A 27,981-nucleotide genomic window follows, 5' to 3' on the forward strand; every position below is an offset into this window, starting at 1 on the left:
AAAACCGGAAGGTTGGTTGGGTATCATAAAATGTTCACGGAGAGAAATTGTAAAGGCCCCAGTACACAATGGGCCATTGCCGGCCACTCCAAGGGACGCAGCCATGCGGTAGAATGAGATAGCAATATCATTTGCTCCCTCTAACGCATAAATGCGTCCCTTGGAATGGCCGGCGATGGCCCATTGTGTACTGGGGCCTTAAGATATGGTATTGTAATCAACAACTGCAAAGTTTTTTTTACATCGGTTTGTGGCAAATACTGTTTAGTTTATCTTTATTTTAAAACGAAAAATGTCAACTTGCATGTTTTCTCCACTGTACACAGAATAAGTAATGATGTTACTATATCTCATATGTTCAGAATATTACTTGAATAAACTTATTATCCTATATAAAATGTGTGTTTTTATATTTCTAAACCCAGTTTCTAAGTAGATTGCACATACATTATAGTCACATTAAAATTCCATTTTGCGAAATAAAGAATTCAACATTTAACTTTGCAAAAGTAGATAATTGTTATTAGAATATTTTCTAAAAGCAATAAAAATAGATTAGGTTAGATTCGAGCTACAATGACATTAGGTTGGGTTCAAGGTAAGGTTGCAGGGCCTCAACAAGGGAAAAAAAGGGGGAGGGACTGTTGGCCTGGCTAAGTGAGCCAGAACTCACCCACTACTCCCTACTACTGCCGTAAGCAGGTAATGAATTCCCAATGTATTAGGTATAGGTTTAATAAATTATAAATATATTTCATTAATAACATAATAATATACAAATATGTAAAAGCATAAAGTAATAAATAAGCCTACAGTAATCACGTATACCGGTCCCACGGATGCGGATGTTGCTTACATAATCTCGTCTGTCAAGGAGTTTCGGCAGGAAAGGCCTTGGTAGACTTAAAAATTTCCGAAATGAGGGTTCATACCTACCGACTGGAATTGGTTTCATGGAGGTATCAGATGGGTTAATGTAGGGTAACTGATGTACACCTTGCTAACATAATCTCGTCTGCCAAGGTGTTTCGGCAGGAAAAGCCTTGGCAGACTTATATATTCATGAAATGAGGGTTCATACCTACCGACTGGAATTGGTTTCATGGCGGTATCAGCTGGGTTAGTGTACGGTAACCGATGGTCATCTTGCTTATAATCTCGTCTGCCAAGGTGTTTCGGCAGGAAAAACCTTGGCAGACTTATATATTCCTAAAATGGGGGTTCATACCTACCGAATGGAATTGGTTTCATGGTGGTATCAGATGGGTTAGTGTAGGGTAACCGATGGCGACCTTGCTTACATAATCTCGTCTGCCATGGTGTTTCGGCAGGAAAAGCCTTGGCAGACTTATATATTCCTGACATGAGAGTTCATACCTACCGACTGGCATTGGTTTCATGGTGGTATCAGATGGCTTAATTTAGGGGTCCCGATGGTCACCTTTGAGAGCGTCTGCCAAGCACTTCCGGCAAAAAAAATAGTGGCAGACTTCGCTTTTCTGTGTCTACATGTAAATTTCTAACTGCTGCCATAACTACTATCTCGGTATCAGATGGGTTAAATCAGCCCCTTTTTTCGCACCGGAAGTAGCCTTCTTTTTCGTACTTTCGGCAAGTTCCGCCGTGGCAGACTATCGAATTCGGACTTAGCATAACTTTTCTGGGAAACCATTGTGCATTTCATCGTGGTATCAAGTCGGTTAGAAATTTTGCGGCCGGCTCTTCTACCATTATAATATATAGAGACGGTGTCTCAGCGAGCTGTCACTGTTGCCACTTTTGTTTAGTGTACGATTAACAATGAGGCCCACCTTGCTGTAGCCATGTCGATAAAGTCATATCGATAAACTATCGACATTTCTTGCAATTTTAATTTTACTTCAAAGGCTTAACGATACCTAAAATGAACAAAAACGCTTTTATTCTTTATTGTGGTTATCAGATCACAATTTTATAGTCACGCCCCAGCAGGGAACCAAGGGAAAGTTCAGATATTTAATTAAAATACATAAATACCTCCTAAAATAGGTGTTCCGCAATAATTGAATTATATTATTATATTATAATATATTCATTATCCATTAGCATTTCAATTATGTTTAAGTTTAACGAAGATATTGAAGCTTCAATTAATCGCTATTTCGTTCCGCTGTGTAGCGTTTATCGATATATAACATGATTAAAATCGACTTTTTACATCCCTAAAAGAGCACACATATACGCTTTTACGCACACATATACAGCCTGGGCGCATCAAGAAAGGCAACACTTGATTTAAAGTTCATCTTGTCAACAGTATGGTTGTCCTTTTTTGACAAACGGCATTTTTAAAAGAGCGAGGAGAGAGAAATGATACTAGTTGCTGCGCCGTGAAAGAGAACAGAATACGTTGGGCCCTTGTGCGTATAGCACTTCTAGAGGATCCTACCTTCTATGCGTTCGACTTTCACTAATGTCATTTGAGTCATTCATTTCGTAAACAAGTTCTTTGTCAATCGGTCAATCGTGTAGAAACCCCTTAATGTTCAAAACACCTTTCATATTTTCTGTATTTTACATTCTATGGAAGGAAACAGTCAGTGAACATTCGTAATAATTAGTAATTGTTTAAACATAACAGTTCAGTGTAAAAGTTACGAATATCTGATTACAAAAATAAAATACTATTAATCATAAAACCTTATTGTGTTGACAAGCAACAACTTCAAATTATTTTTACAAGACAGATGTTTGACCGGAGGACTTGTTGGAGGACATGTTGATTTGGTCACGAATGAAACGATATTTGTCAATTCGTCAAAGTGTAATTGTTTAGACAGGAATTAAACAAAATTAGACAGTAAAATCTGAATAATATCGTGTTGTGTTACGTGTTAGCCGTATAATGTGTGATTTTTATTTACGGCGATAAGTCGGACAAAAGGAAACGTTTACTAATCATCAGTGACAATCTTACTTGGTGAGTGTTTTTGGTGTTGCATCGAAATTTTGCCTGTCACTAACTTTCTATGTAGTTATTGGACCGCGGAACGGTTTCTTGCACTGTATTTTATGAACCTTCATCCAGCTATGTGATTTATCTTGTTCCTAAAGTCACGTTACCTCGACAATATATTTCTTAGAAACTAGTAGACACAGTGAGTAACAGTAGTTAGAAGAGTATTCAGGACAGGGTATCCTCGTATGTAGCCGAGAATATTTTTCCTGACGTCACTCCTTAGCAGTATTTAGCGTTCAACGTAGTGATAATGTTGATAAACTTTATCAGTAAGTGATAGTGCTATCATGTATGTTTTTCAGTAGACATTATTCAGAGGTGATTGTCAGTTTTCATGAAACATAGCTTTGTTTACAGTGATAGTGATTTGGACCAATTTTGAAAACCTGTAAGCTTATAAATACACATTTCTTGGCTTTGACTGGCTTTCCTAATACAGTAACATTTTTTATTACTAACTTTTTCCTTGCACTAGTCAGTTATTTACCTTCATTATAAGAGGGTCTTTAAAATTATAATTAACTACTCATTTTTTATTTTAATCAGCTTAACTTTTAGCTTAAAAAAAAGAATGTAAAACCCTGTTTTTAATGAAACCTTAGAACCCATAACCTGTTTTGTGCCAAATTTTATACCTATTTTTAGGATTCAATAACAAATATCAATGTAAATTAAAAACAAAAACTTGCTAACTTCATTCAATATTATTGTGAAACACAACAAATCATTGTTGGCTTCAATTGTACCATGAAGGACATAGTTGCAAGTCAGCTGATGCTCTTAAAAAACCATTACAATCTAAACAACCAAGTTCCTGGTAAGCTAGCAGTGACAACCTGTTTTATTCATTAGTAAACAGGTTTTAGATTATTACTTTTTAACATAAATGATTAGTTGCAATCATATTAAAAAAAAAATCATTTATAAATATTTTTATTGAGTTTAAGAAAATAAAAATAAAAATTGACCTACTTATTATAGCATGCAAAATAATCTTATTGATATTTCAACACAATTAGATACTACACTGTTAAAAGTAAAGTTATTAAAACTAAAAGAACAGTAAAATGAAAATTAGGGCAAATCCATTTAGTCCTGAAAGATTTGCCTGCCATAAGACCCAATATCTGGGAGACCGAGCTTAGCTCGGAAAACATATAAAAACTCAACAATGCGCGTTTTCCCAGAAATAAGATCTAGCTAGAGCGGTTTTTCGCCCCCGAAAACCCCCATATGCAATTTCATCAAAATTGTTAAGCCGTTTCCGAGATCCCCAAAATATATATATAAATAAATAAATATACAAGAATTGCTTGTTTAACGGTAGGTATACAATTTTACAGCTTCTTAAATAACTGACAAAAATGTCATAACTGTCAACAGGTTACAAATGTAGTGAATATCCTTTACCATCATATTTTCATGGAAAGGCATGAACATGTTATGCTGTTGCAGTCAATCTCAGTACAATCTATCTATGCAACCTGATACAGTGATAGTGATGTTAGCTAATTGCTGTAGTGAATATCTTAACTCTGCACCAACTTGAACAGAATAAAGTGTGGGAATTAATGACAAATAAATGTCATCTTTTCATATAGAAATTCGAAATGAATGATGCCATGCAGAGTTGATCTTGGCCCTACTCTATCTCCTTCTTTCCCCTAGACCGGTAGTTAAAATTAAAATATCAAAAGCAATGATAAAATAATAGCTTCAACAGTATTTTGCTATGTTTTTTCATAATCTAAATGATTACAATACAACATAGTTTAGTGAGCATCAACCCCCTATTATTCATCTATATAAAATTAATTTAAACTGCAGCACCCATTATAAAAATCTATTATGAGGTGTGCCATAAAGAGTATTGTATTGTAAAATTTTTAAACAGTAATATCACCTATGTAGTATGTATTCAGAACAATACATCCCATTGTGTACAGGACATTTACCCAGTCAGTATGACAAATGTTATTCACATATTTAACAAGCGTGCAAATTTCTAATATGTTTAAAATAACCTAATTTATCAATCATCATTGTCAGTCAGTCTACAGGTAGGTTAGGTCTCACTGCTGGGACCTGCGTCCCACAGGCCTCCTTATGGCTCCTTAAGGCTAGTGATTGGGCTGTCACCACACTTGCCTGACTAAATTTCCTCATAGATATTCATTTTTCTATCCCAGGGTTCAATTAAGCCTAAAAAACTCATTGGTGCAAGCCAGGATTTGAATCCAGCTCTGGTTTCAAAACAGTAACTTGGCTGCCATACTTAAATTATAAATCAGAGGTAATTCCTCAGAATCCTGACTATAAAACCATTCTGTTTTGCCAAATTTGGTCGCAAAGGAAATTGATAAGGCACGACTTAGCCGATAAGAGTTTAGAGGTGAATAACACCGATGTTTGTGTCACATTCGCATTGTTAGCGACGTTAGGCACTTACCCATATTACGTGCCAGTACGTAAATACCGCGATTTTGTATCGCAAAATTTATTTTTGCTTGTTTTTTAAGACAACCAATACAAAGTTGTAAGCTAGTAAATTAGCTACATTCCCTAAAAGACTTTCGCTTTCGCCCTATCTTTGATTAAATCTTTTATTCGGGTTCCATCTGTACTCGAAAGGTGCCAAATTGGTCGCACTAGGCCGAGGGTGGTAGTGTCATTTCACTGCTGGGCAAAGTCCTGCCACCTCGTTCTTGTACCCTTGTTGAGATCCTTATATCTTCCCGCCATCTCTGCTTTGGGTTTTTTTTAAAAGTAATTACGCAGTTTGGTCGACGCAGTGACCAGCGACTGCTTTTTTTGTGAAGGGATTGGTGTCGTGGCCGAAAGGGCCACGTCACCACCAAGAACGAAAGGGAAAGGAAATTTGCAGAGATAAGGAATAGAGAAAAGCAAAGAATAGAGAAGAGAAGTTAACTCGTAGCAAAACAATAACGCCATTTCAGAATGTTTCTGCTTTGGTCTGTCACGTCGTCACCATCTTGCCTTCTTACTCCTGGTTTACCTAGAATTATTTATCTAAAGATCGTCGTATCTTAGACCGTAGTTTTCATAATAACGTTAAAAGACAACTTATAATTACCAATGTTACCAGCACTCACGAGGTCGGCTAGTTAGCGACGGAGCCTTGACCTCCCTTACCTTATGCCTCGCTCTATTGATTTCTCGTATCACACCTATTTTTAGGTAAATCTGATTTGCTGGCCTTGATGGTAGCCGAACGTATCAAATGAATTTTCAAAACGAGGATCTTTGTCTCGAAAAACTTCTCTGTTACGGGAATATTTATCATTAACAACGCAAGAAAATCTGTCCCTGCATTTTTTTTGTATCTTTTCTATTTTCTCTTATCTACGAGTGAAGGTCTGTGAAACGCTTCTATATTGGCAGATAATTATAACTCCAAAGTGTTCAAAAACACATAGAACTCCTACGACATTAGTTGCTTAAAGTCAAGAATGACGTGAAACATGACGTACGGTTTTAACGCCAGTACAAAGTGCAATCTGATCATTAAGTTTAGTCACTGTTTATTCGCCGTAGAGGATGCGGAAATTGGAATGACGTGCCAATTTACTTTGTAAACTCATTTGCACCTTTTCAAATCTGCAATACGTAATATTGTTCTGTATGAATTTTTGGCATTTGACTTTATTGTTAAATCATTTTATATAATAATATTTATTTCATAACTCACAAGAACCCAATGATAACGCTACTACGCTATAGCTAAGATAGCAAATCGGCAAAAAGTACGATCTTTTGACATGTCAAAATTTCAAGCTGGCCATCGCTTTTCGCAGCATAGATTATGACAGAGATGAATAGTATTGTATAATAAATCACTGAATCCATGGGGGACTTGGTCGCTTAGGTCCTTTTCTACCTAATATCGGTCGTCGACCTCTGCGCTCGCGCACCTGTACCGTAACACCTAACGCTGATGCTGCGATGGCGATGGCGTGACGTCCGAACTAGGTGGTCATTTGTCGATTCTGATTTGCGTGAATAAACAAACTATTTAATTAAGTTGACTTTGGTGCCAGCACATACAGTCATGGTCACTTTTCACCTCATTTCGTCGCTTTTGTCCAATGTGAAGCCCTGGTTACTCTGGTATAATTATACGAAGAGTTGTTCTCGCTCGAGAATATTTTCATAGTAAATTGAGAACGTTCTCGAGAACGGCACAACATGGGCACAACTCTAAAGTCCTGTGCACACCGGCTGCGTGTGCGTGACGTGCACGTGCGGCGTTGTAGTATACAGATCCTTATGGGAGACGGCACACCGCTTGCGTCACGTGTGCGTGTGCGGCTCCAACATTTTAGCGCACGCGCACGCGCACGTCACGCACACGCAAGCCGGTGTGCACAGGCCTTAATACCTATATATAGGTAGGTATTATATGTATACAACCCCATGGAAATTCTCTAGTCGCTTTACTAGTGTGGCAACCCTATTTTACAAATTCAGTCGGTAGGTCGTTATTTCATGATTTGAGCCCATTATTTTAGATGAACCGTTCTTGAAACTGCAAACCAATCTGTATTAATGTAGTCGGAATGTTAACTATTCACCTAGATGTTGCCATTTGTATGCTAATGCATGTACATATATGTATACGCTGGTTCAATGTAGCAACTGATAAATATTATAGTACATTATTCCTTTTGAAACTGCGATGTGTCGCCGGGTGTCTGAATCTGGAGATGCCACTTTGTTTTGAAGACAAGGTTTCGTTAGAGAAATAATAGTGTTAACAATAAATAATCTGCTTTTGATCTATTTTTTTACTGTCTTATTCGCATTTATTGAGGGTTAGTACCGTACTTAAATATATATGTATCCAATTAAAAACACATTCCTTCATAATATTTACGATAGCTTCGCCTCTGGCACCGCTCAGGGCACGCCGTCTGCGCCGTAAGGCTTCCTCCCACTAACCGTGTTAAAGTCACCCCTCTAAGGCTTGTCTCACATAATTGAACATTTTATAAAGTTTTTATCCGTTTTTGCTTCGATCGTAACGTCTCTCATCTCATTACAATTTTACGACTTATAAGTAATTAAATTATAATGAGATGACAACTAACCCGCAGCAAGCTAAAGAATGCACATAGTTAGCTTATTGTTAATTGCATGGTTTTAATTGAAATTATTGTGGATGATTATTAGTATTGTTCCAGAAGTAGAGAAAACTCACACTCACACTTTACTATTTTAGTTACCTATTGTATTGTCTCCTACTGAATGTCGTCGTGTAAACAATAGTTTTAACTTTGACACGCTTATTGTAGCAATCACGCAATAATATTTTACGAAACACGTATAGTTTGAACAATCACTGGCATATGATACTGTGGATGTTACGTGCATGTTTGTGTAATTGAAATAAAATCTCTTTATGGGTGAGAAGTCAATCCAATATAGTATGACCTTTACATTCGTTTTAAATAAAAAAATGTACCAAAATATGAATGTGGAGTACATATTGTGTTATGAATGACTTCTTGTCTATCGGGAGCTAACATATTACGAGGACAGCGCATGACGCCCAACTACGTTCAATGCTAGTTACAAACATATTTACTACAGTATATTTATTATAAATATGCAAACCAAATAGTTTATCTTATGTTGCACCAAATGTTCAGTGTGAACCAAGCTTAAAGACCGCCTCCGCTTCACTCAGTAACCCCTAGCCTGCCGGTTCGCTACATTGGTATCGTCTTGGGTCGTCCCATTCGTTTTTCGTCAAGTTCGTCTCAATCGTCGGTGGCTTTCAATGTAGAATGCGTGACGAAAGCAGAATAGGACTAATTTAAGAACTTGACGAAAAACGAATGGGACGACCCAAGACGATACCGCTACATTTCGTGCACAAATGACAAACACTTCATACTCTTTGTTATCTGTGCGTAGTTTTTATATATAATTATAGCATGCGTGTACATTACAATAGTGATACCTATAGTATAACATTTTTAACGGTGATTTATTTATTACTAACATATTTGATTGTTTTGTGCTTATGATGCGGCGTCAAAATATTTTTCAGGCTTTTATTTAGTTTAACTACTCTCTATTGATTGTCTGTTTGTTAAAAGCGAGAAAATCCAAATTTTGGCGTCTAGTTATAGTGTTCTTGTGTTGACCTAATGAAAAAGGCTACACGTAATAGCATGAACTCTATGGAAGTCAGCCAAGGGACTGTTTAAACATCAAATTTGCTATATAAAATTGTTTTAAATTAAATACAAGCCTGTAGAACATTAAAGTCCAAATCCTAGTTTTAATTTTCCTTATACTCTGAAACCAGAGGACATTTTAAGACTCGAGTTTTGGTTCTACGAGGTGTAAAACAAACAGAAAAGTCGGTATAAGTTTTGATACTTATTTTAAAAAGTCCCGTGGCTTCAGTACCTATATAAAATTCGGCTGTGTGCCTAATTGTTTACATGAGCTTATATTACAATTGTTACTCGTAGGTACTGAAAAAACTTGACGTCAGCATGTTGTTATTCTGATATCCATTAACAGGTTTGCACGTTGTATATTCAAATTTGTATGAATGTTTATGTTGTTGGCAGAAAACGCGGCACCACGTTACTTCGGCGTTTTTTGAGTTAACAAATAACCGTGAAAAGTAAGTCCAAAGTAGTAAATCTCAACGTTTATCCATTTAGACATTGCACTTTGCCAGCTTCCTTTAATGCTATAAAGAATTGGCGCAACATTTGTTTGACCGTTATCATGAAAATTGTTTATACACATCTGTTTACAAAGTTATTGTACCTATTGTAAACATGATTCGTTTTATTCACAACACCATTTTCCTTTATATTATTACCATGAGCACGCACACTATATTTAGTTTTATTTATAGATATAGACATAGCTATAGTTCGTTTTTTTTAGCATTAGAAATAAGGTAAACAATCTTGATGTGTCTTTTAATTGAAAAACACATTTTAAAAATAAGTTACGGCAAATATGTAACAATTATGAATCTAATACGATCTTTTATATTCTTCTGCTTTCATAAGTAATAGTTATTGATTTTTATAAAGCGTTTTTCAATTAAAAGATATGCCAAGATCGCTTACCTTCTTACAAGTTCTTTCTAATGCTAAAAAAAGCGAACTATAGACAATGTTCGTGACTTCGGTTTTGTTAATCAATAATCACACTCACATACAAACTTTCACTACTTATTTTAGTACTTCAGTACAGGGTTTAAGCTACATACACAATCACATGTGTGCCAAATCTAAATCTGCTTAGTTGTTTTGCTAGAAAGTGTTCCAAATATCAAACATGCCTCTATCGTCACAAACTTTTGCGTTTGTGCCATTAATACAGGTAATCCAAGAATATGAGTTGAGTACCTTATTTAGTGACTTTTGAATCTTATAATAATTTTTTAGGGTAGTAATGAAGCGTTGTCCAAGACCTATCAATAATGTATTAACATAAAACTACTAGTAATATATAGTTGAACATTAATATACTGATGCAGGCACATATTGTAGACAATACGGCCACATATCTGTAGTAAAATTTGCTTAGAGGAATGGCCGTAAATTCCCTGTCCGCGTGCAATTCAATAGAGATAGCATCAATACGTAACTTCCGCTATAATTCAACAATTAGGTCCATTTTATCTTCGTCCCGCGGGTCACTAGCCGCGTAAACGGCTTTGTTTACGCACACCCGAAACCCGAAATAGTCTCTTTGTAGCTTTGTACTGAGGAACATGGATTTAAATAAATATAACAAGGTTGAATGCTTTGCCTTTGTCCTGGGTGTAAAGTTAAGTGAAAATGGTAGTATTATTGGCAAGGCGCTCATCTCCGTGGGCTGTTTCACCAATCTGGCCCTAATTGACTCAGCGGGCGGGTTGTGATAGAGTTCACATAACAGTTTTTATTTATATTTTGCCATATTACGATATGAATTCTCAGTCTTAATAATATTAAGTCTCGAAAAGAGGCAGTGGGAGCATCAAACCCATAGTCTACCTCCAATGTAAGGATTCTTGAATCTACGCTATTACTAAAATGAAGACATTTTATGATACGAAAGATGTGGAAATTGTGGGATGGTTCATAGGCAATCTATGTAATTTATATCATTCCTATCTTAAGTTAGCCACAATTTTAGAGAAACTTGTAGCAAACAGCAACGTAACAATTACAAATTGTTTACAAATACAATTACCATATGCAATTAAAGTTCACAATACCTTTCCAATATTTCTATGCAATTAACGATGTTAAGGTAAAGATGAAAATAATGGTGTTACCTAGTGACATTACACAAAGCGGTGCGCTGCTGCGATCCCCCGGCGCTGCGCAATGAAAACTATACAAAGTTTTATGATACTCGTATGAAAATCGCGCGATTTTTTTACACATTAGTGTGTCAATCTGAAACGTTTATAATGCGCATTAGAAAATCGCGTGAAATCAAAGTTTTAAAGTGCTTAATCCCTACGAATTGTCTGCCGCTTTTCTTGGTCTTTAGATCTTAGATTCTTGGTTAATTGCTTTGAAGTCTTTAAATCTTTTTAAAAGCCTTCGTGAAGAAATCTACTGTAAGGTATGTGTGCTAATGTAAGTAGGTAAACGTTGTGGAAACCCGTAAATGATGAAAAGTATTTCCTCGGAGATCTGCTTAGCTTGCCTCATTTACGTCAAATAAACTTATTTCGTCAATTGAAATAATAATTGTTAACACAACTTTCATTACTTCTAGAGCCTTCGTCTTGTTTGATTCGCGTATCAGTTGATAAGATAACTTGATGCCAAAACAAAGAGTACGTAATCGGCCACAGCAGCCGGTTTGGATACACAAGACAGTCGACCTCCAATGAAGTCGATTATGCTTTACAGGATAATGAACTGACCTGGGAAGCGGCATTGTAGATGTCGTGACTATGCAGCATCATTGTCATTTACCTGTTGTTGAGGTGAAACCACTACTGGAAGGAACCAATAATATCTGTCAATGGTGTCTCTCATTTCTGTTTCTTATTTCTGGTATAAGTAGCCTTCAATGGGCAGGACAGGTTATGATGCTAGTGCCTTCTCTAAAATAATTACCTTTTGAGTAACAAACTCATAAATAAATCTTGAGTTTTATAGTTTTCGTGTTTTAGTTTTCCTACCGTATCTTTTGGCACTAGCAAGAACATTAAATTATATTAGTTTAATGTACGTCGGCCAAAGGACGGCCCTAAGGAAATTTATTGATTATATTAGAGGAGCCTTGAGAAAACCAGATTATGTATACCTACTACGTTTATAGATTGGAACCCAGTCCTTTGAGAACGTGACTAGATCATATACTTGTACCCAATCTAGTCTAGGACTATTTATATTCCAACAGTTACGGTGACAGTCAAAGAGTTCTTTAGAAAATGTCAACATTTTTTTAGGTCATAGGAAACTTTTCTAGGATTAGCTTGTTTTCGTTAAGCCTTTCTTTCGCTTTGGCTTTTGCTTTATGCACTTTAGCTTTTTAAACTTTGTGCCTACTACAATACTAAAAGTTGAAAAAAAAACTGTTTAAATGTCACCATGACTTCACAACGAAGCGATGCCTCTACCGATGTCGGTTGTTAACGCGGAAGGAAGGAAGTAACTTCGTTATTTTTAAATGCCTACAAAGTCAGCTTGCCTTGAACAACATATAAAATCATTATCCTTAAGTAGTGTTATCGGCGAGTATAAACGATGTATTTAATCAATCGGTATATGCACTGCATTACACATTAAACGATGTATTTTACCGACGTAGGTTGCCAGGTAGTAATAATAGTATTGCATTGTCATTAATTGCTCTTGCCGGGCGAATTGATTAAACCAAGACTGAGGTTTAATTGATTGTAGAATATGTGAGTGGAATGAGATATTTTATGATCATATATCAAAATCGATACTTTTTTTATCACGTCTTAATTTGGTTTTTCATCTATCCTGTTTGGAAAGTTCTCCTCATGTGTAGATAGCCAAGAGGCGTAGCAACTGTAGGTATAGCTAGATGAAAAAATGGGTTTCCCTCCCTAGGGTGAAAGTAGGTATTAATATGCATTAGCTACGGAAATTTTGTTCCAATTGGATTTGTCATTTGAATTCTAATGTGTACGTGAATCCTGCCTCCTTTCCTGATTCCAGCGGAGACTCAAGTATAGCATTGATAATAATACTTACTATGAGTCCTATAGACCTATCAATCACTCAACTCCCAGGGGTCTAAAACGATCGAGCGCACCTTTTTATTTAGAATTCTCATTGCTAGTTGCTGATCCGATATTTTACTGAGAAATTGGGCTGATTTAGACGGCGCGCGAACTCGCATGCGATTTTACTTACATTGCCGACTGTTGGTTACGTCCAATTCAACCGACCGTTCAAAAACCGCAATGTAGTGAAACTCGCATGCGAGTTCTCGCATCGTCTAAATCAGCCCGTAGGGAAGTGAGAACATTAATTGAAAACTGTATTGTGTTTTTCAGATGCCCCGGGGACGGGACGATATGCAAGTAAACGTGGCGGGCCTAAGGAGAAATATTAAAAACCTCGCGCACAACTATTCCGATGCCCAGGTAGGAAGCTTTACTGACCCTGATTATGGGACTAACAAAACTAATCATATCACAATATTTTTTACATCTGACGGAATATATAAGACCTTTTAAGTCGAGTAACGCATTTAGGCCACGAAACTTGCTGAGTCTACCAAGATTGTCTTGCCATAGTAGACGGTTTTAACTACATTACCTGCTCTTTAACTTTCACTTCGGGACCTTTTCTACGCCAACAAAACCTATACTCATCAAGAGTAGTCAAGTCCACAGCGCCAAGAACGCCAAAATATGTTATAAAAAAATCATACGCCGTCAATTTATTGGTACGCTTACGCCCGTGATCTTGACGTGTGACTTATGTACAATACTATTCGCTTAGTACCCCTGCTTACATTTTTGAATGCAGGGGTGCAGCATTAACCCACCCACTTAATGAGCCCTACCTCCTCCAGGTAAAAGTGCGCGAGGCAACATCAAACGATCCATGGGGCCCCTCAAGCACGCTGATGGCGGAAATCGCCGATCTCACCTACAACGTGATGGCGTTCACGGAGATCATGCAGATGATATGGAAGCGGCTGAACGACCACGGCAAGAACTGGAGGCACGTCTACAAGGCGCTGGTGTTGATGGAGTACCTCATAAAGACTGGCAGCGAGAAGGTCGCGATGCAGTGCAAGGAGAATATATTTGCTATACATACGTTGAAGGATTTTCAGTATATGGAGGAGTGGAAGGACCAGGGTAAGCTTTTTAATTTGCTGGTAGAACTAAACAATACAAATTCACCTAGAGTTAGACCAAGATAAGTCTGCAGCGATTTTGATAGCACACGCAGTGCAAGTGTTATTTTAAACGTCAAACTTCTATGAACTTATGACGTATAAATAACACTTGCACTGCGTATGCTATCAACATCGTTGCAGACTTATCTTGGTCTAACTCTAACATAAAACTCAGTGGATACTCAGTGGATGCAAACGCACGGGCACTTAATTACGGTAAAAAATACAGGGAACACTACTCCATGTAAATAAGCAAAGCCTACTTAACAACATTTTTAGATCAGTTTTATCTGATGGAAACTGTGCAGTATACGTTCTATATATTTTTCATCACACTCGCTCAGTAAATATGGAATTGCACGCAGGTTTAGCGGGAGTCATAGAAAAAGCGTTCTCCCTAGGGAGTTATGAAGTTTCTAGTGCCATAATTAACAGTTTTTTGTCTTTATACTTAATTTTTGTATCGCAAGTGTGATGAAAAACATTGTGTGTAACTCGGGGCGTAATAATATTGCAAACTCGAGTCTATAAATCGCTCCGGAAAGCCGTCGCGATTTAACTTACTCTCGTTTGCAATATTCAACTTGGCCCATGTTGCACAATGTACTATTATGGCAACTCTGCAGATTCGTATACTTTTGTGGAGACAGATGTGTATTTTCTTCTTCAGTAGATTCCACAAGCTGATACACTGTTCCTACAACTATGCCAACAGTAACTTCTGATATCTAAATAATTTGAATTCCATACGTTGTTTTGCAACAACTCCATTTGTTTTCCTGCTCAATTTGTTCACGTTTTGTTCACGTTCACATATCATAAATCAAACCGAAATCATTATTTCCAAACAAATGTAACGCTAAGCCCCGAAACATATCTCATGTATTAGTCACCTATATCTGATTTCAGCAAATTACTTGAACGCACATGGTTCACAGCTTCCAAAAGAAAGCAGACCTATGTCCATACCACTTGCTTAGTACATACGTCCTTTTGGTTTAACAACTCCCTAATCGCATCCAGCTAAACGGCTAGTTATCAGATAGTGTTACGAAGTTACATTAATATTCGGATCGTGGCCTTGTGTTACAGATTCTCATTTCACTTTTAATTTATGCCGATGGTAAGGTTCGTACGTGTCATGCGTATAAAGGAAGCTGGATGTTATTGTTGTTACAATGATGATGATGATATTGCAATAAATCTTATTCAGAGGAATAGCTATGACGCATATTAAATTTATTAATATCCTTAAACCAGTTATATCTCTCATTCCAGGTCTAAACGTGCGCGAGAAAGCGAAACAGTTAGTGAATTTGCTGAAAGACGACGAGCGATTGAAGAACGAGCGTGCGAGAGCATTAAAAGCGAAGCAGCGCTTCGCGCAGAGCGCGAGCGCTTTCGGCAGCGACGGCGCGCTCGACACGCCCTCCAGCCCGCAGTACCCGCCTGTTGAAAACGTAAGTTCACTATTTTATTTATACTTACATATGTGGCTTTCCTTCAGAGAATGGTCCTTATAGAAGGAAGCACATGAAAATGTGCGATAAGGCCCATTCTGCCAGAATTTCTGTTGGACTTGAAGCATAAGGGTTTTCTTTGATGGAAAGCCACATATTTATATGGTGTTTACTCGAAAGTAATGCGTCACGTAGAACACAAGCACATTACGCTGCAATGGTGCGTAGAACACGCCCTCCATCGGCTCGCTCTTAGTGTTCGCCTGTTGGGGTGACAGCGAGCTAGCTAAAATGCAAGGGCCTTCGGCAGCGATTGCGCGCTAGATTCGTCTTCCAGTTCACTCTGTTGAAAACGTAACTAAACTATAAAAGGTTGATAGGGAAGCAGCGCTTCGCGCAACGCCCGAAGCCCGAACACATTCGGCAGCATTGGCGCCCTAGACATGCCCTCCTGCCCGCAGTACCCACCTGTTGAAAACGTGAGTTAATTATACCTATAATTATTATATACTTTGTCAAGTGTGTTTGTCAGTAAAACAAGGCGCGAAATTGAAAATTTGTATGAGAGATCGATCCTTCGCATCTATATTTTAAAAATCTGCCGCCGATTTCTACTGAAAAACAGGCTTGCCACACACGCTTAGCAGGGCTTCGGGCAGGGCGATAGTACACGTCTTTCCACCTGCGGTAACCGCCTCTTAAAAACGCAAGTAAAGTAAAAGCAAAGCAGCGTTTTCGTTAGAAAATGAGCGCATTCAGCAGCGATAGTGCTACACATGTCCACCAGGCCACAGTACCTGCTTTTTGAATAAATGACACTCTTCATCATTAGACCATAATTATGTTCCTCTGATACTAATCGGTTCATCTTCTTTAAAAAATGGCTTCCATCCAATTGATTTCGCCAATGTCAGAAGTGTGCTCGTAGAGCATGACCTTGTTCGGTAGTTGCTTTTAGTAACGCCATAGCTGGACTTTACAAATAGGCCCCGTGCATGAACTATAGGGGGCAGCATAGGAGCCGTCAGATTTTTGGCGCGAGGCGTAAATGAGTCGTTTATGCTCCGATGTAGTCCACAAGATGGCAGTACCTACTATGCACAAGGAAATGTACCGACAAGGCCACAAGATGGCAGGCCCTACAACGCGCACGGTCCATATAGCCACGATGGATTGCCTAAAGAAACCTTAAAGGCGTTTCATTATTAATTCTTCAGTAACTAACAGTAACGCGGCGCGCTGGGTTACGTTGATCAGTCTGTCAAGCGCGGATGGTGTAACTGGCGCTTAATAAGTGTTATTTTTACAGTTGAACAGCGAATCAGCAGAATGGCACGGTCGCGACGCGGAGCTAGCGCGGCCCCTGACCGCCGGCGAGGAGGAATTACAACTACAGTTGGCTTTGGCCATGTCCCGGGAGGAGGCGGAAAGGGAAGAGAGACGGCGGCGCTCAGACGATGTGCGGTTGCAGCTCGCCATCAGCCAGTCACAACATGATCTGCAGTGAGAATTATACTTTATTTTTACCCTTTTAAAGTCTAGTTTACGTTGACAACGACTTTATTTGTGACTGCGTCAATAATTTGGTACGAGGAGCTGGATTTGGTGCGAATGAATAGTAAAAGCACGATCTACTGTGAGATTTAAATATTTTGGAACTTAAACAGTATTGTCTGGCTTCCTGTTGCTCCTACTAAGCAACTGATAAGTGAAATCGGAGTAATTTTTTAGTTAGTTTTCCTTAAATTCTACTCAATTTCAGTTTCACAACATCAAATTTCAAGAGCGTTTGCAAGATCTTTATCGCACATACAAAAATTTCGTCAGAACTCCTACTTTCTCAACTAGAAATCTACTAGAAGACTACCTACTCCTCTTCCTAACCCTTCCTTTTCCCCTAGGCCGCACCTATACCCCAGCCTAAGAAATCTAGATGTTCCAGAATACTACTGGATCTACAACTGCACGGATTGCCATCGCTCTGTACCGTTAGTCGTTCGATTTATGAATTCGAATATGTATAATGTAGATTTGAAAATCGCATTCTTAATTATTGAACCCATAATTCGCTGGCGCAATATTACCGGGTTCTATGTTTCACTTTTATCGAACTGATATTTGAACATTGTCATAGTGACATTAAGTCGAATTTTAACTATCTTCAAAATTTAACATAGTACTCTGTAATATTGGGCCTGCGATATATGTTTGAATATATATTATGTATTTATAAGTATTTTTTAGTTTTTCATAATATATAATAAAATTAACAATCTTGACCTAAAAATAATTTAAAATTGACAAAAATATGTATGTTTGAATGTTTTTATTTGTCTACAGGTCTTTATTTCAAATTGGGTAAATAGAAACAATCTAGATCGCAAAATTCCCTTCGTAGCTTTGCTCTCTTCATAGCCAATACTTTACTGCCCTATCCATTGCAGGAAAATAGTACAGTCGACACGAAATTTGGGCGCAGTTTTTTTTATACTTTAGTAATAACTTATTGGTATCATAAGAAAAATAATATTTGACTTATTTAACTACGCTCAACGTTTATGTCGACTACACAAGTCTCTTGTTTTTGATACAATTTAATTTTTTCGGAAGCAAAAAATACTTTAAAAAATGCATTTTACCAGACACATTACACGCTGACCTAACGTCAATTTTATTAAGTTAAAATTAGTCCTTGCTTCCGTGAAAACAGAATTAATTCCATATCAAGACTTTAAGAGAAGCTAAAGCTCTCCTATCATATTGTAGTGTATCGGTTGTTTCTAATTCTTTATAACTGTTTGATTTGCGAGTGGTTTAGTAATTAACAACTTAATACAGCATCTTCGTAGTTTTTCGTTCATCTTAACGCGATCGTTAGTATACTTCATTGTATCAAATTATACTTATATCAAATTAAAAACTTGATCTGAAGCTTGCTTATGTTCAATCTTTTAGGAAATGATAGTAGGTATATTATCAGTTATTAGTGATTATTTTTGACCTATCATTTAGGCAACTAACTATGTCTGTGTTGTGTTCAGTGATTTTAATTAATTACCTGTGCCCATAAGCTTTCGACGGGTACGGTACACGATTACGGACTCATTTAGACGATGCGAGAACTCGCATGCGAGTTTCATTACATTGCGGGTTTATATCGGTCGGTTGAAGTGGACGTAACCAACAGTCCGCAATGTAACTAAAATCGCATGCGAGTTCGCGCGCCGTCTAAGGGCTCATTTAGACGGTGCGAGAACTCGTATGCGAGTTTCATTACATTGCGTTATTTGATCGGTCGGATGAATTGAAGTAACCTCAATAGTCCGCAATGTAACTAAAATCCTATAAGAGTTCGCGCGCCGTCTAAATGAGCCCTTAATCAGCCTTAAAAGGTCGGAGATCCAAATACTTCATTACACCATCGACCCAACTTGTCCTCCAGTCATCGCTATTTTTCCGTAATTATTCACCTCACCCATAATCTCACCTATGGATCCTCATGTATATCGTATTCCAGGACACCAGGAGCGGAGAAAAAGCCGGAGCCAGCCCAGCAATCCCACTTACTAGACCTGCTGGACGTGAACCTAGGTTCCCCGCCCGCGCCGTCCGCGGCCGCGGACCCGTGGGGCATCGCATCGCCACAACAGAAACAGGTAACACCCAGGGTAACTTTAGTGTTTTTGAATTTGAAACTTTCTTTTATTTCTACCAGAGTTCAAAACTAGAACTGATTTTGTACTTGTACAAGCACGCGGGGACTTCCTAGGTTATTTACCTTTACATTTCATAAATACGCGTTGCAAAATATGTGAACTAGAAAAATGGAGTAATATTTTTCTGTTTCCATAATATTAGCCCGAGGATTTGGATTTCGGCATATTTTCCGATGCTATGGTAAGGAGCGGGGTATTGTACTCATACGCATAAATTAGTTTGCTAGATTATAAAACGTTAGTTGTGGAGTTACGCTATTAATAATTGTAACAAATAGGCGTCGAGAGAACATTTTGTTCTGAAGTAATACAGATTGACTACTATTTTGGCAATTCAAAGCTTTGTTTTTAGTCTTGGAATGCTGATAATGTGATAATGGTAACTAACAGTAAAACTTAACTAAGTCAAAAACAGTTTTTAGGGTTCCGTACCCAAAGGGTAAAGGGACCCTATGACTAAGACTTCGCTGTCCGTCCGTCCGTCTGTCACCAGGCTATATCTCATGAACCGTGATGGCTAGGCAGTTGAAATTTTCACAGATGATGTATTTCTGTTGCCGCTATAACAACAAATACTAAAAACGGAATAAAATAAATATTTAGGTGGGGCTCCTATACAAAAAAACGTGATTTTTTTGCGTAATGGTACGGAACCCTACGTGCGCGAGTCTGACTCGCACTTGGCCGGTTTTTTTGTGTAATTAGATTAATTTAGGCAAACTAGAAACATGGAGTAATATGTTTTTGCTCCCATAGTATCAGCCCGAGGAGTTGGATTTCGGCATATTTTCTGATGCTATGGTAAGGAGTGGAGTGGGGTATCGTTTGCGCTGCAAGTTAGTTTGCTAGACGATTTAATGTGAAATCACGGCTAAAATTCTCGTATATGGTACCAATAACTCCTAATCATAAAATACCTGTTTTGTTTAAAAATATTTCGCTCGGCACAATTTATGTAACATTTCTGTATATTACCGACATTGACACTGTTATTGACACTGTCATTTTTTATTGTATAGCACATTTTCTTACATTGATTGTGGCACGATTTATTAATTACATCACATAAACGTGTAATCTACGTCCTAGATTATAAAATCTAGATTATGTCTTACGGATCTTCCGTATAATTTAGATTGGGATTGCAATTTTTATGTGTGTAAAACTTTGGGGCCTTCATTCGCATATTCAACGTTCTATTGGGCTTGAATATTGTGTTAACTGTGACAATTACTTGTGTTTCGTACTGTATGTGGGAGAGAGATAAACTAAGCTATTTACCACCGCAGCATTTATAGCTAACGTCAAAATTCTGTGTTATCTGTGGTAATAAAATTAGTTAGTATGTTTATTAGTAGGTCCTTCTCCCATGTATGGGTTTGAATATGCTACACACGTGTGCATTGACACCGAGTTACTACTCGCTAAATACGTCACATTTCTATGGCAACATATGGGTGTCACGTATGGCGTCCCATTCTCGTATTCTTTTCTAAAAGCTAGTCGCCCATAGTTGCCGGACACAGTAAAAAGAGTGTTGGTTAACGTATTGTGTTACCGCAGGACACGATGCCGGACGCGTGGTCGGGCGTGGGCAGCCCGGCGCGCGACCCCTGGGCGCCCGCGGCGGCGCCCGCGGACCCCTGGGCGCCCGTGGCGCAGGTACCGGACACTATTCCGACTGATTAGCTAGCCATACACGTACGGATTTGCCCGCCGGATCTGCCTGAAAGATGTGTCTGACGGGCACATCCCGATCCGTTGGTTTTTAGCACGGACAGCGGACAAATCTGTGTCTTATTTCTCGCCACAGATTGACGGATGTACCCGTCACACACATTTTTCAGGTAGACCCGGCGGGCAAATCCGTACGTGTATGGCTAGGTATTGACGCAGATTTGCGATCGCCGACCGGCATGTTTTTGTTTAACATCGGTTGCTACACACGCTACTTACTTTATCTTCGCCGGTCATGACATCTGCGCTCGCATATTATATGGCTTTAAATCATTTTAAGGGCTTAATCACATGCTACAAAATAATCAAATTCAACAACGCTGCAGCGAAAGATGATAATTGATATCCAATTTTCAATAGTAATAATGACGTCAAGTTTCACCTTTCGTCTCCAAAATCAGGTGTAATGCCAGCGCTGCGTCACGAGATACATCAACCTTTATGTACTACTGCAGCTGGATTTGAAATAGTAAAATAACTGTTTATAGTTTATGGTGATAGTGCTTTACAAAAGATAGTGATAGTAAATCTGGTGATGGGTAACATTAGCACTAACCCACATCTAACACTGAGCATTCCTCACAAGGAACTTACGACAACATTGCAGAGCAAGTCGCCGCCGTCCGTGCTGTCGTCGCCGTCGTCGGAGCTGGAGCAGTTCGACGCGCTGTCGCAGCGGCCGCGCGCCACCAACAACCACGACGACCCGTTCGACCTTACCGCGCTAGGTAAGACTAACACTGAGCATTCCTCACAAGGAGCTTACGACAACATTGCAGAGCAAGTCGCCGCCGTCCGTGCTGTCGTCGCCGTCGTCCGAGCTGGAGCAGTTCGACGCGCTGTCGCAGCGGCCGCGCGCCACCAACAACCACGACGACCCGTTCGACCTTACCGCGCTAGGTAAGACTAACACTGAGCATTCCTCACAAGGAGCTTACGACAACATTGCAGAGCAAGTCGCCGCCGTCCGTGCTGTCGTCGCCGTCGTCGGAGCTGGAGCAGTTCGACGCGCTGTCGCAGCGGCCGCGCGCCACCAACAACCACGACGACCCGTTCGACCTCACCGCGCTAGGTATGACTAACACTGACCGTTCCTCACAAGGAGCTTACGACACCATTGCAGAGCAAGTCGCCGCCGTCCGTGCTGTCGTCGCCGTCGTCGGAGCTGGAGCAGTTCGACGCGCTGTCGCAGCGACCGCGCGCCACCAACAACCACGACGACCCGCTCGACCACACCGCACTAGGTACGATGACTAACTATTATCTAACCCCCTTATTCATAAAACTTTACGGGCCTGATTTAGTTAAATTATGTTTTATCTCTTTCTTACAAATACATAAGTCAAAATTATAGATAAGGAAAAACGATTATTAACTAATGGAGGTTTGTAGCGCGTTTATGAATAAAGGGGTTAGCGTATGGGTAATTAAACTCGGCGACACAAAATTCGAAGCTAGGAATAGCGGATGACTTAAAAGGAACAACACTAGGGCCGCGTGCGTCTTCGTTAAAATCTGCTTGCATGAAAACTTCAGCAGTTTTCGATGGGACGACAGCCGCCGATATGTTTCACATCGATCAGTTTGTTGATTGTGTGGGATGCGACCCGCATTTAAAGCGGCAGTCGTCTCACTGCTGTTAACGGTCCTGGCAGAAAGTAAGTTGGTAAAACAAATTGTCGCCGCGAAAATACGTTACGGATAAAATATTGTCTGTGGTATTTACAACCAGTTTCCACGGTATTCGTGCTCTTTAATTTTGTCTGTTAAAGTTCGAATGGGCTAATCTAATTTATTGTGACGTGTGGTTCTAGGTGACAACTTAGCGCCCGCAGCGAGCTCATCGCCCAGCACGGGCGCCATAAAGAAGAGCCCCTCGGCGTTCCTCGGCGAGAACTCGTCGCTTGTGAACCTGGAGCGGCTCCTGCAGCCCGCCAGCGCCGAGCCGCCCGCGCCCAACCCCTTCGCGCCCGAACCCCCCAGACAGATGTTCCTGCCGCCGCAGCCGGTAATACTATACTAGGAATCCTCTAGACGGAGTTTAGAGCAATTATTTCATGACAAAAATACGGGGGTGCGGGGGACGAGGTGAGCGAGCCCGTGCCGTGATTGGTTCGTTCAAAGACACGGACGTCACACAAAGACACTTTCGCCTCGAAAATGGAGTAAAACTACCGTATGTTGTGGCACAGGGGGTAGAGCTACTATGCTCAGTCTGGAGGATGTCTTGTCTGTGTACTATACACACTGGACCTAGACAAAGCTAAAGGAAACACACCACTTTATACATTGCTATTATCACCCGAAATATACCCGTGACGGACGAAGATGACGGACGGAGCAGAATGTGATTCTTTCCGTATTCCATTTTTATCTTACAGTCGCCATCTGATACATCGGAGCTATCGAGGTGCTCAAAAATATCTGAACACACTAAAGCTTTGGATTCCTAAGAAAGCGGTGCCGTCATATAGCGGCCGTCATGTAGCGGACGCAAAAAGACTGCCATCTTTACGGTGAGGACATTTGGAAAGTTCCACGGCGTCATAACACACCGTCAGCCACCAAGGTCAAACGAAACGTATCCAGAAGAGAAAATGGACGACCGTGATTTAACTTTAATAATTTACTTGGAGGATGAACTATCATCAGAAGAGGAAAGTAATCGTAGTGCGAAAGATAATTTATTCAAATCTCGTGGTACAGAAGGTGCATTTGAGATTTTGGTAGAAATGGCTTCACCGCTATCAAATAAAACGTTCACGAAACTATCGACACCGTCAAGACGGCCGTCATGCAAATGGCGGCACCGCTTTTTGACGTTACGGTGTCGATTACCGCTGAACCTACCGCTTCCTAGAAACCGCGCCATTTGGTTTAAAAATCAAAATCAAAATATACTTTATTCATGTAGGCCTAGCAACAAGCTCTTATGAATCGTAATTAATCTTAATCTAATTATCAGAGCAATTTATTGATGTTAATATTATTCCATTGGGTTATTATACATATCAAATTTATAGTATAAAATATATAGTAGTAAAATAGGCAACGTTCTAGTGACGTCATTCACCGCTGTATTACGGCCGCTATATGACGGCACCGCTTTCCGTGAAAACCAGAGCTTAACGTCTTGACAATAGAGGCGTGTACAAATATTTGTGAGGACCTTAGCCGCTCCGATATATCTGATGGCGACCGTACATTTCGATCAATGATCCTTAAAATCTGCAGGCTGATGGATTCGTGTTATTAACTTGATAAATTTACCTTCGCTTTTTAACATCGCAGGGAGGTTGGGAAAATCAGACCCTGTCATTAGAAAAATGCGGCCGACTTATCCGCACTAGGTCATCATTTTAATAAAGTTAAATGCATGGTATAATAATATACTCCGCCTGGTACTCTCTTCCGACCAAGTGACTGACACAAGCCTACGTCATCATGCGACAGCGCTATATGATAATATCCGATAGCGCTATATAAAGTGGCAATATTATTGTGACGTAGGCTTGTGTCACTCTGGGAAGAGAAGACCATGTTTTATTAGACTATGGTTAAACGTATGACGTCAAAATCAGTGCCTTTGTGTGTATATAATCATAGTGCTGTGAGAGTGACCAAATATAAATTGAACTAACCTATCCAATTTCTTTGTACAATATGTATTGCGTCTCACATTTTGCTTTAATGAGAGAGTGAGAGGCAATGACATTGGACAAAGAAATTGGACAGGTGGAATACCACCCTTATACAACTTTTGTGGCATATTAGGGGTTGTGCACAAATCACGCGAGGTGTTTTCGGCTACTTATTGATCCCCCCTCCCCCTTGGTGATATTTGGTGAGGTTTTTGGCTACCCCCCTCCCCCACACAATCTCACGTGTATTTTTTTGAATTTTTTCATTCGACCTAATTTTAAGATAAATAGTATTGTATATAGAAAATCTTGTTTATTTTTCTATTTTCGTTAAACTGACTCGCTATTTTGAAGTGCAGAGTGAAGATTTATGTTTAACGAAACCGAGAAAAAGTATCTACTCATGTGGTAGGTTTTTTTTTCTTAGTTTCGTTCACTGTAGAAAAATACACGTGAGGTCTCCTTATACCCCCCCTCCTCCAACGTGATCTATCGTGATTTTTTCGTGACCCTCCCCTCCCCCTATCGAACCTCGCGTGATTTGTGCACAAGCCCTTATCAACATTATTATAATCATAAAGAGAATCAAAGAGAGTGTATAAGGGAGAAATGGAATTGGGAGTTGGAAGGGGTAGACCTCGGCGGACTTTCTCTGATCAGATCGGGGAAATCCTGAAGAAAGGCCAGGTCAAGAGCACCCTAAACCGGCGAGCGTGTATGAGGAATGTTATGAAAGTGAAGGAAGCGAAAGAGGTATGTCAGGATCGTAGCAAGTGGAAATCCGTGGTCTCTGCCTACCCCTCCGGGAAATAGGCGTGATTATATGTATGTATAATCATAAAATGAATATATTTCAGGCTAAGCTGTCCATCAACGAGTTGAAGCAGCAACAGATGGGCCTCAGTGGGATGTCATTCCCGTCGGCGGCCGCGCCAGCAGCGCCCGCCTTCCCCGGCTATCCGCCGCTCCCGGCTGCAGGTAATGCACCAGGTTATTAATAATATTAGCACAAATAAAGCTCGCTTTAGGCCAAAAGGATACTTATACGTCTTCTGACTTTTGTTATTCAGTTACAAGCGGGCACAATAAGCCACGCTATTATAATGCGGTCGTCGCTTTTTACCGGCAGTCGCGATTAAAGGCTAGTTAAACAATATTAACACGTTCACAGTCCCCATACAAAATGTTTCGATTTCCCCGTACGTCCATGCAAATTACTTTCATCACACGTCCATGCTATAGTGACCCATAAGTGGAGCACGGACGTGTGGAGATAGTTCATCGTGCCCCATATATGGGGCACTGGACTGAACGTGTTAAGCCTTGATCAAGCAGAGGGAATATATTTCTCACATGATTATGAACATTGTTTCAAAGTTATAGAGTTCCATTTCGCATAATATCTGACACCCTTACGTCATAAAGGGTTATTTGGAATTTTATGGACTAATAATTTATAGGCTAAAAAGGTTTTTTGGCGATTTTATTTTCGTTACATATCTAAATTTTCGAACGCGCGTGCATAAACGACTTTATGGCCATTCTCAGAAAATATTTTCTCAGTGTACAGTATTTTATGAGCAAAAATGTAATGTATGTTGTTACTTGCAGCGGCGATGGACCCCTGGGCGGCGCCTGCGCCGGTGCCGGCGCCGCGCTCGCAGTCGCCGTGGTCGCCGCCCAACAACAGGCACACGCCCAACCCCTTCCTCTCCTAGCCGCCCACAGGTACACCACTATCCATACTAATGCAAAACCCAACATTTGCCAATGAAATTTGAACCTATAGTGCAGGTAATAGGGTTGATTTTTATTTGTTTGAAAATTTAACGATACAAAATGCAACTCTGTTCCAACTTTTTTTTAATGTGTCATTTTTTATTGATCAAAAATACATTAATATATTCAAAAAAAATACAAAATTAATACCTTAAAACTAAACCTTAAAACCTAAAGGGACTAAAACTAAAATACTACTAAATATAAAATACCTCCCCCAAATCCCCTGCTTCTGGCATAGACCCCAGAATGCTGGCGGCGTTACCTCTCTGCTCCGCCAGACTCAACCTCTGCTCAAAGAAGGAGCCCGATCTGTGGTCACCCGAGACACCTATCAGACGTTCCGACACCTTTTTAATAAATTTTCCAATTGAATATACATATTATGGTTTAAATTTCATCGAACTGAATAAGTACTATAGGTAGGACCTTGGGCCTAAGGAGGTTATACGCACAACACAACACTATATACTAGTATTGCCAGTTGCCACTGTATTGCCTCACTCTAGTCTACGTATTTGCGGTCGTTTTTAGCTGACAAGTTTAGACCTTTGGAGAATGAGAGAGACGAAATATTAAAATATTTATATTATTTTTAATTTATTTTCCTATATGGCGACAGCAAATGGATTATTATTCGGAATTTTGGCGTGAAGCTTTGATGGTGGGAGTCTTTTTTAAAAACGATGTCACGTTAAAAATATCTGTCAGAATACAATATACATTATAATTGGCAATATTAAAATGACAGACATTAATAATCGCTAACAAACAAATAACGATCAATCTCATAGTATTCTGGGCACTTAGGACAGATGTCCTTACTTCTAATAAAAACTTAATAAACTTATGGATCGATTGTAAAAATATACTACAAAATATTGCGTATAAATCAAAATTGTTATATTTTCAGGTCGGTAGCAATGAACGCGCCCGCGCTGTGACCGCAACTCGTGCGCATCGCTACCTCGCCGATGACGTCACGCCTCCGCGCCTGGCCGACTCCGGCCGCCGTCGAGATATGCCACATGTAACATACGTCCACCTTAAGCCCGCGCCACACGCATGGATGTTACCGGCTTCCGATTTCGTTTCGGTAAAGAGTTATTTATTGTAGAAGAGGAAATGACTAAGGAAAAAAGTCGTGCCCTAGTTTGACAGCTGAAGTCAATCTGTACGGCGCCTTTGTGGTAACTGGATTATAAACTTTTGTCAGCCAGAGTTTCCGCGTGATTTATACGCGTTAGCGCTGAATGGCG

General features: G+C 39.5%; 1 protein-coding gene across 5 annotated transcripts; it reads left to right on the top strand.

The window, feature by feature from the left end:
• The first annotated feature begins 2,682 nt into the window (after positions 1-2,682).
• On the top strand, positions 2,683-27,931 carry LOC134791686 (epsin-2). 5 transcript variants are annotated; one of them, XM_063762783.1, is made up of 14 exons: positions 2,683-2,959; positions 9,604-9,659; positions 13,533-13,622; positions 14,057-14,348; positions 15,668-15,849; positions 17,159-17,352; positions 18,190-18,207; positions 19,367-19,505; positions 21,129-21,227; positions 22,233-22,374; positions 23,117-23,310; positions 25,801-25,921; positions 26,555-26,671; positions 27,636-27,931. In XM_063762783.1, exons 3-13 carry the CDS (start codon positions 13,533-13,535, stop codon positions 26,659-26,661), a joined length of 1,578 nt encoding a protein of 525 aa, XP_063618853.1. In that variant the 5' UTR covers positions 2,683-2,959; positions 9,604-9,659; the 3' UTR covers positions 26,662-26,671; positions 27,636-27,931. The 5 variants fall into 5 exon arrangements, with proteins under 5 accessions (XP_063618853.1, XP_063618852.1, XP_063618857.1 ...); XM_063762785.1 differs by lacking the exon at positions 2,683-2,959 and adding an exon at positions 2,995-3,386; XM_063762786.1 differs by lacking the exon at positions 2,683-2,959 and adding an exon at positions 8,903-8,927.
• The last annotated feature ends 50 nt before the right edge of the window (positions 27,932-27,981 follow it).

The sequence above is a fragment of the Cydia splendana genome, chromosome 6 (assembly GCF_910591565.1).
Source record: "Cydia splendana chromosome 6, ilCydSple1.2, whole genome shotgun sequence".
NCBI classification, from domain to species: domain Eukaryota; kingdom Metazoa; phylum Arthropoda; class Insecta; order Lepidoptera; family Tortricidae; genus Cydia; species Cydia splendana.

Bases quoted from the DNA above. Each gene is read 5' to 3' on its own strand.
- LOC134791686 (XM_063762783.1), top strand. From the start codon at position 13,533: ATGCCCCGGGGACGGGACGATATGCAAGTAAACGTGGCGGGCCTAAGG. The intron at 21,228-22,232 runs GTACCGGACACT...ATTCCTCACAAG, and splicing joins CCTGGGCGCCCGTGGCGCAG to GAGCTTACGACAACATTGCA. The intron at 25,922-26,554 runs GTAATGCACCAG...TGTTACTTGCAG, and splicing joins TCCGCCGCTCCCGGCTGCAG to CGGCGATGGACCCCTGGGCG.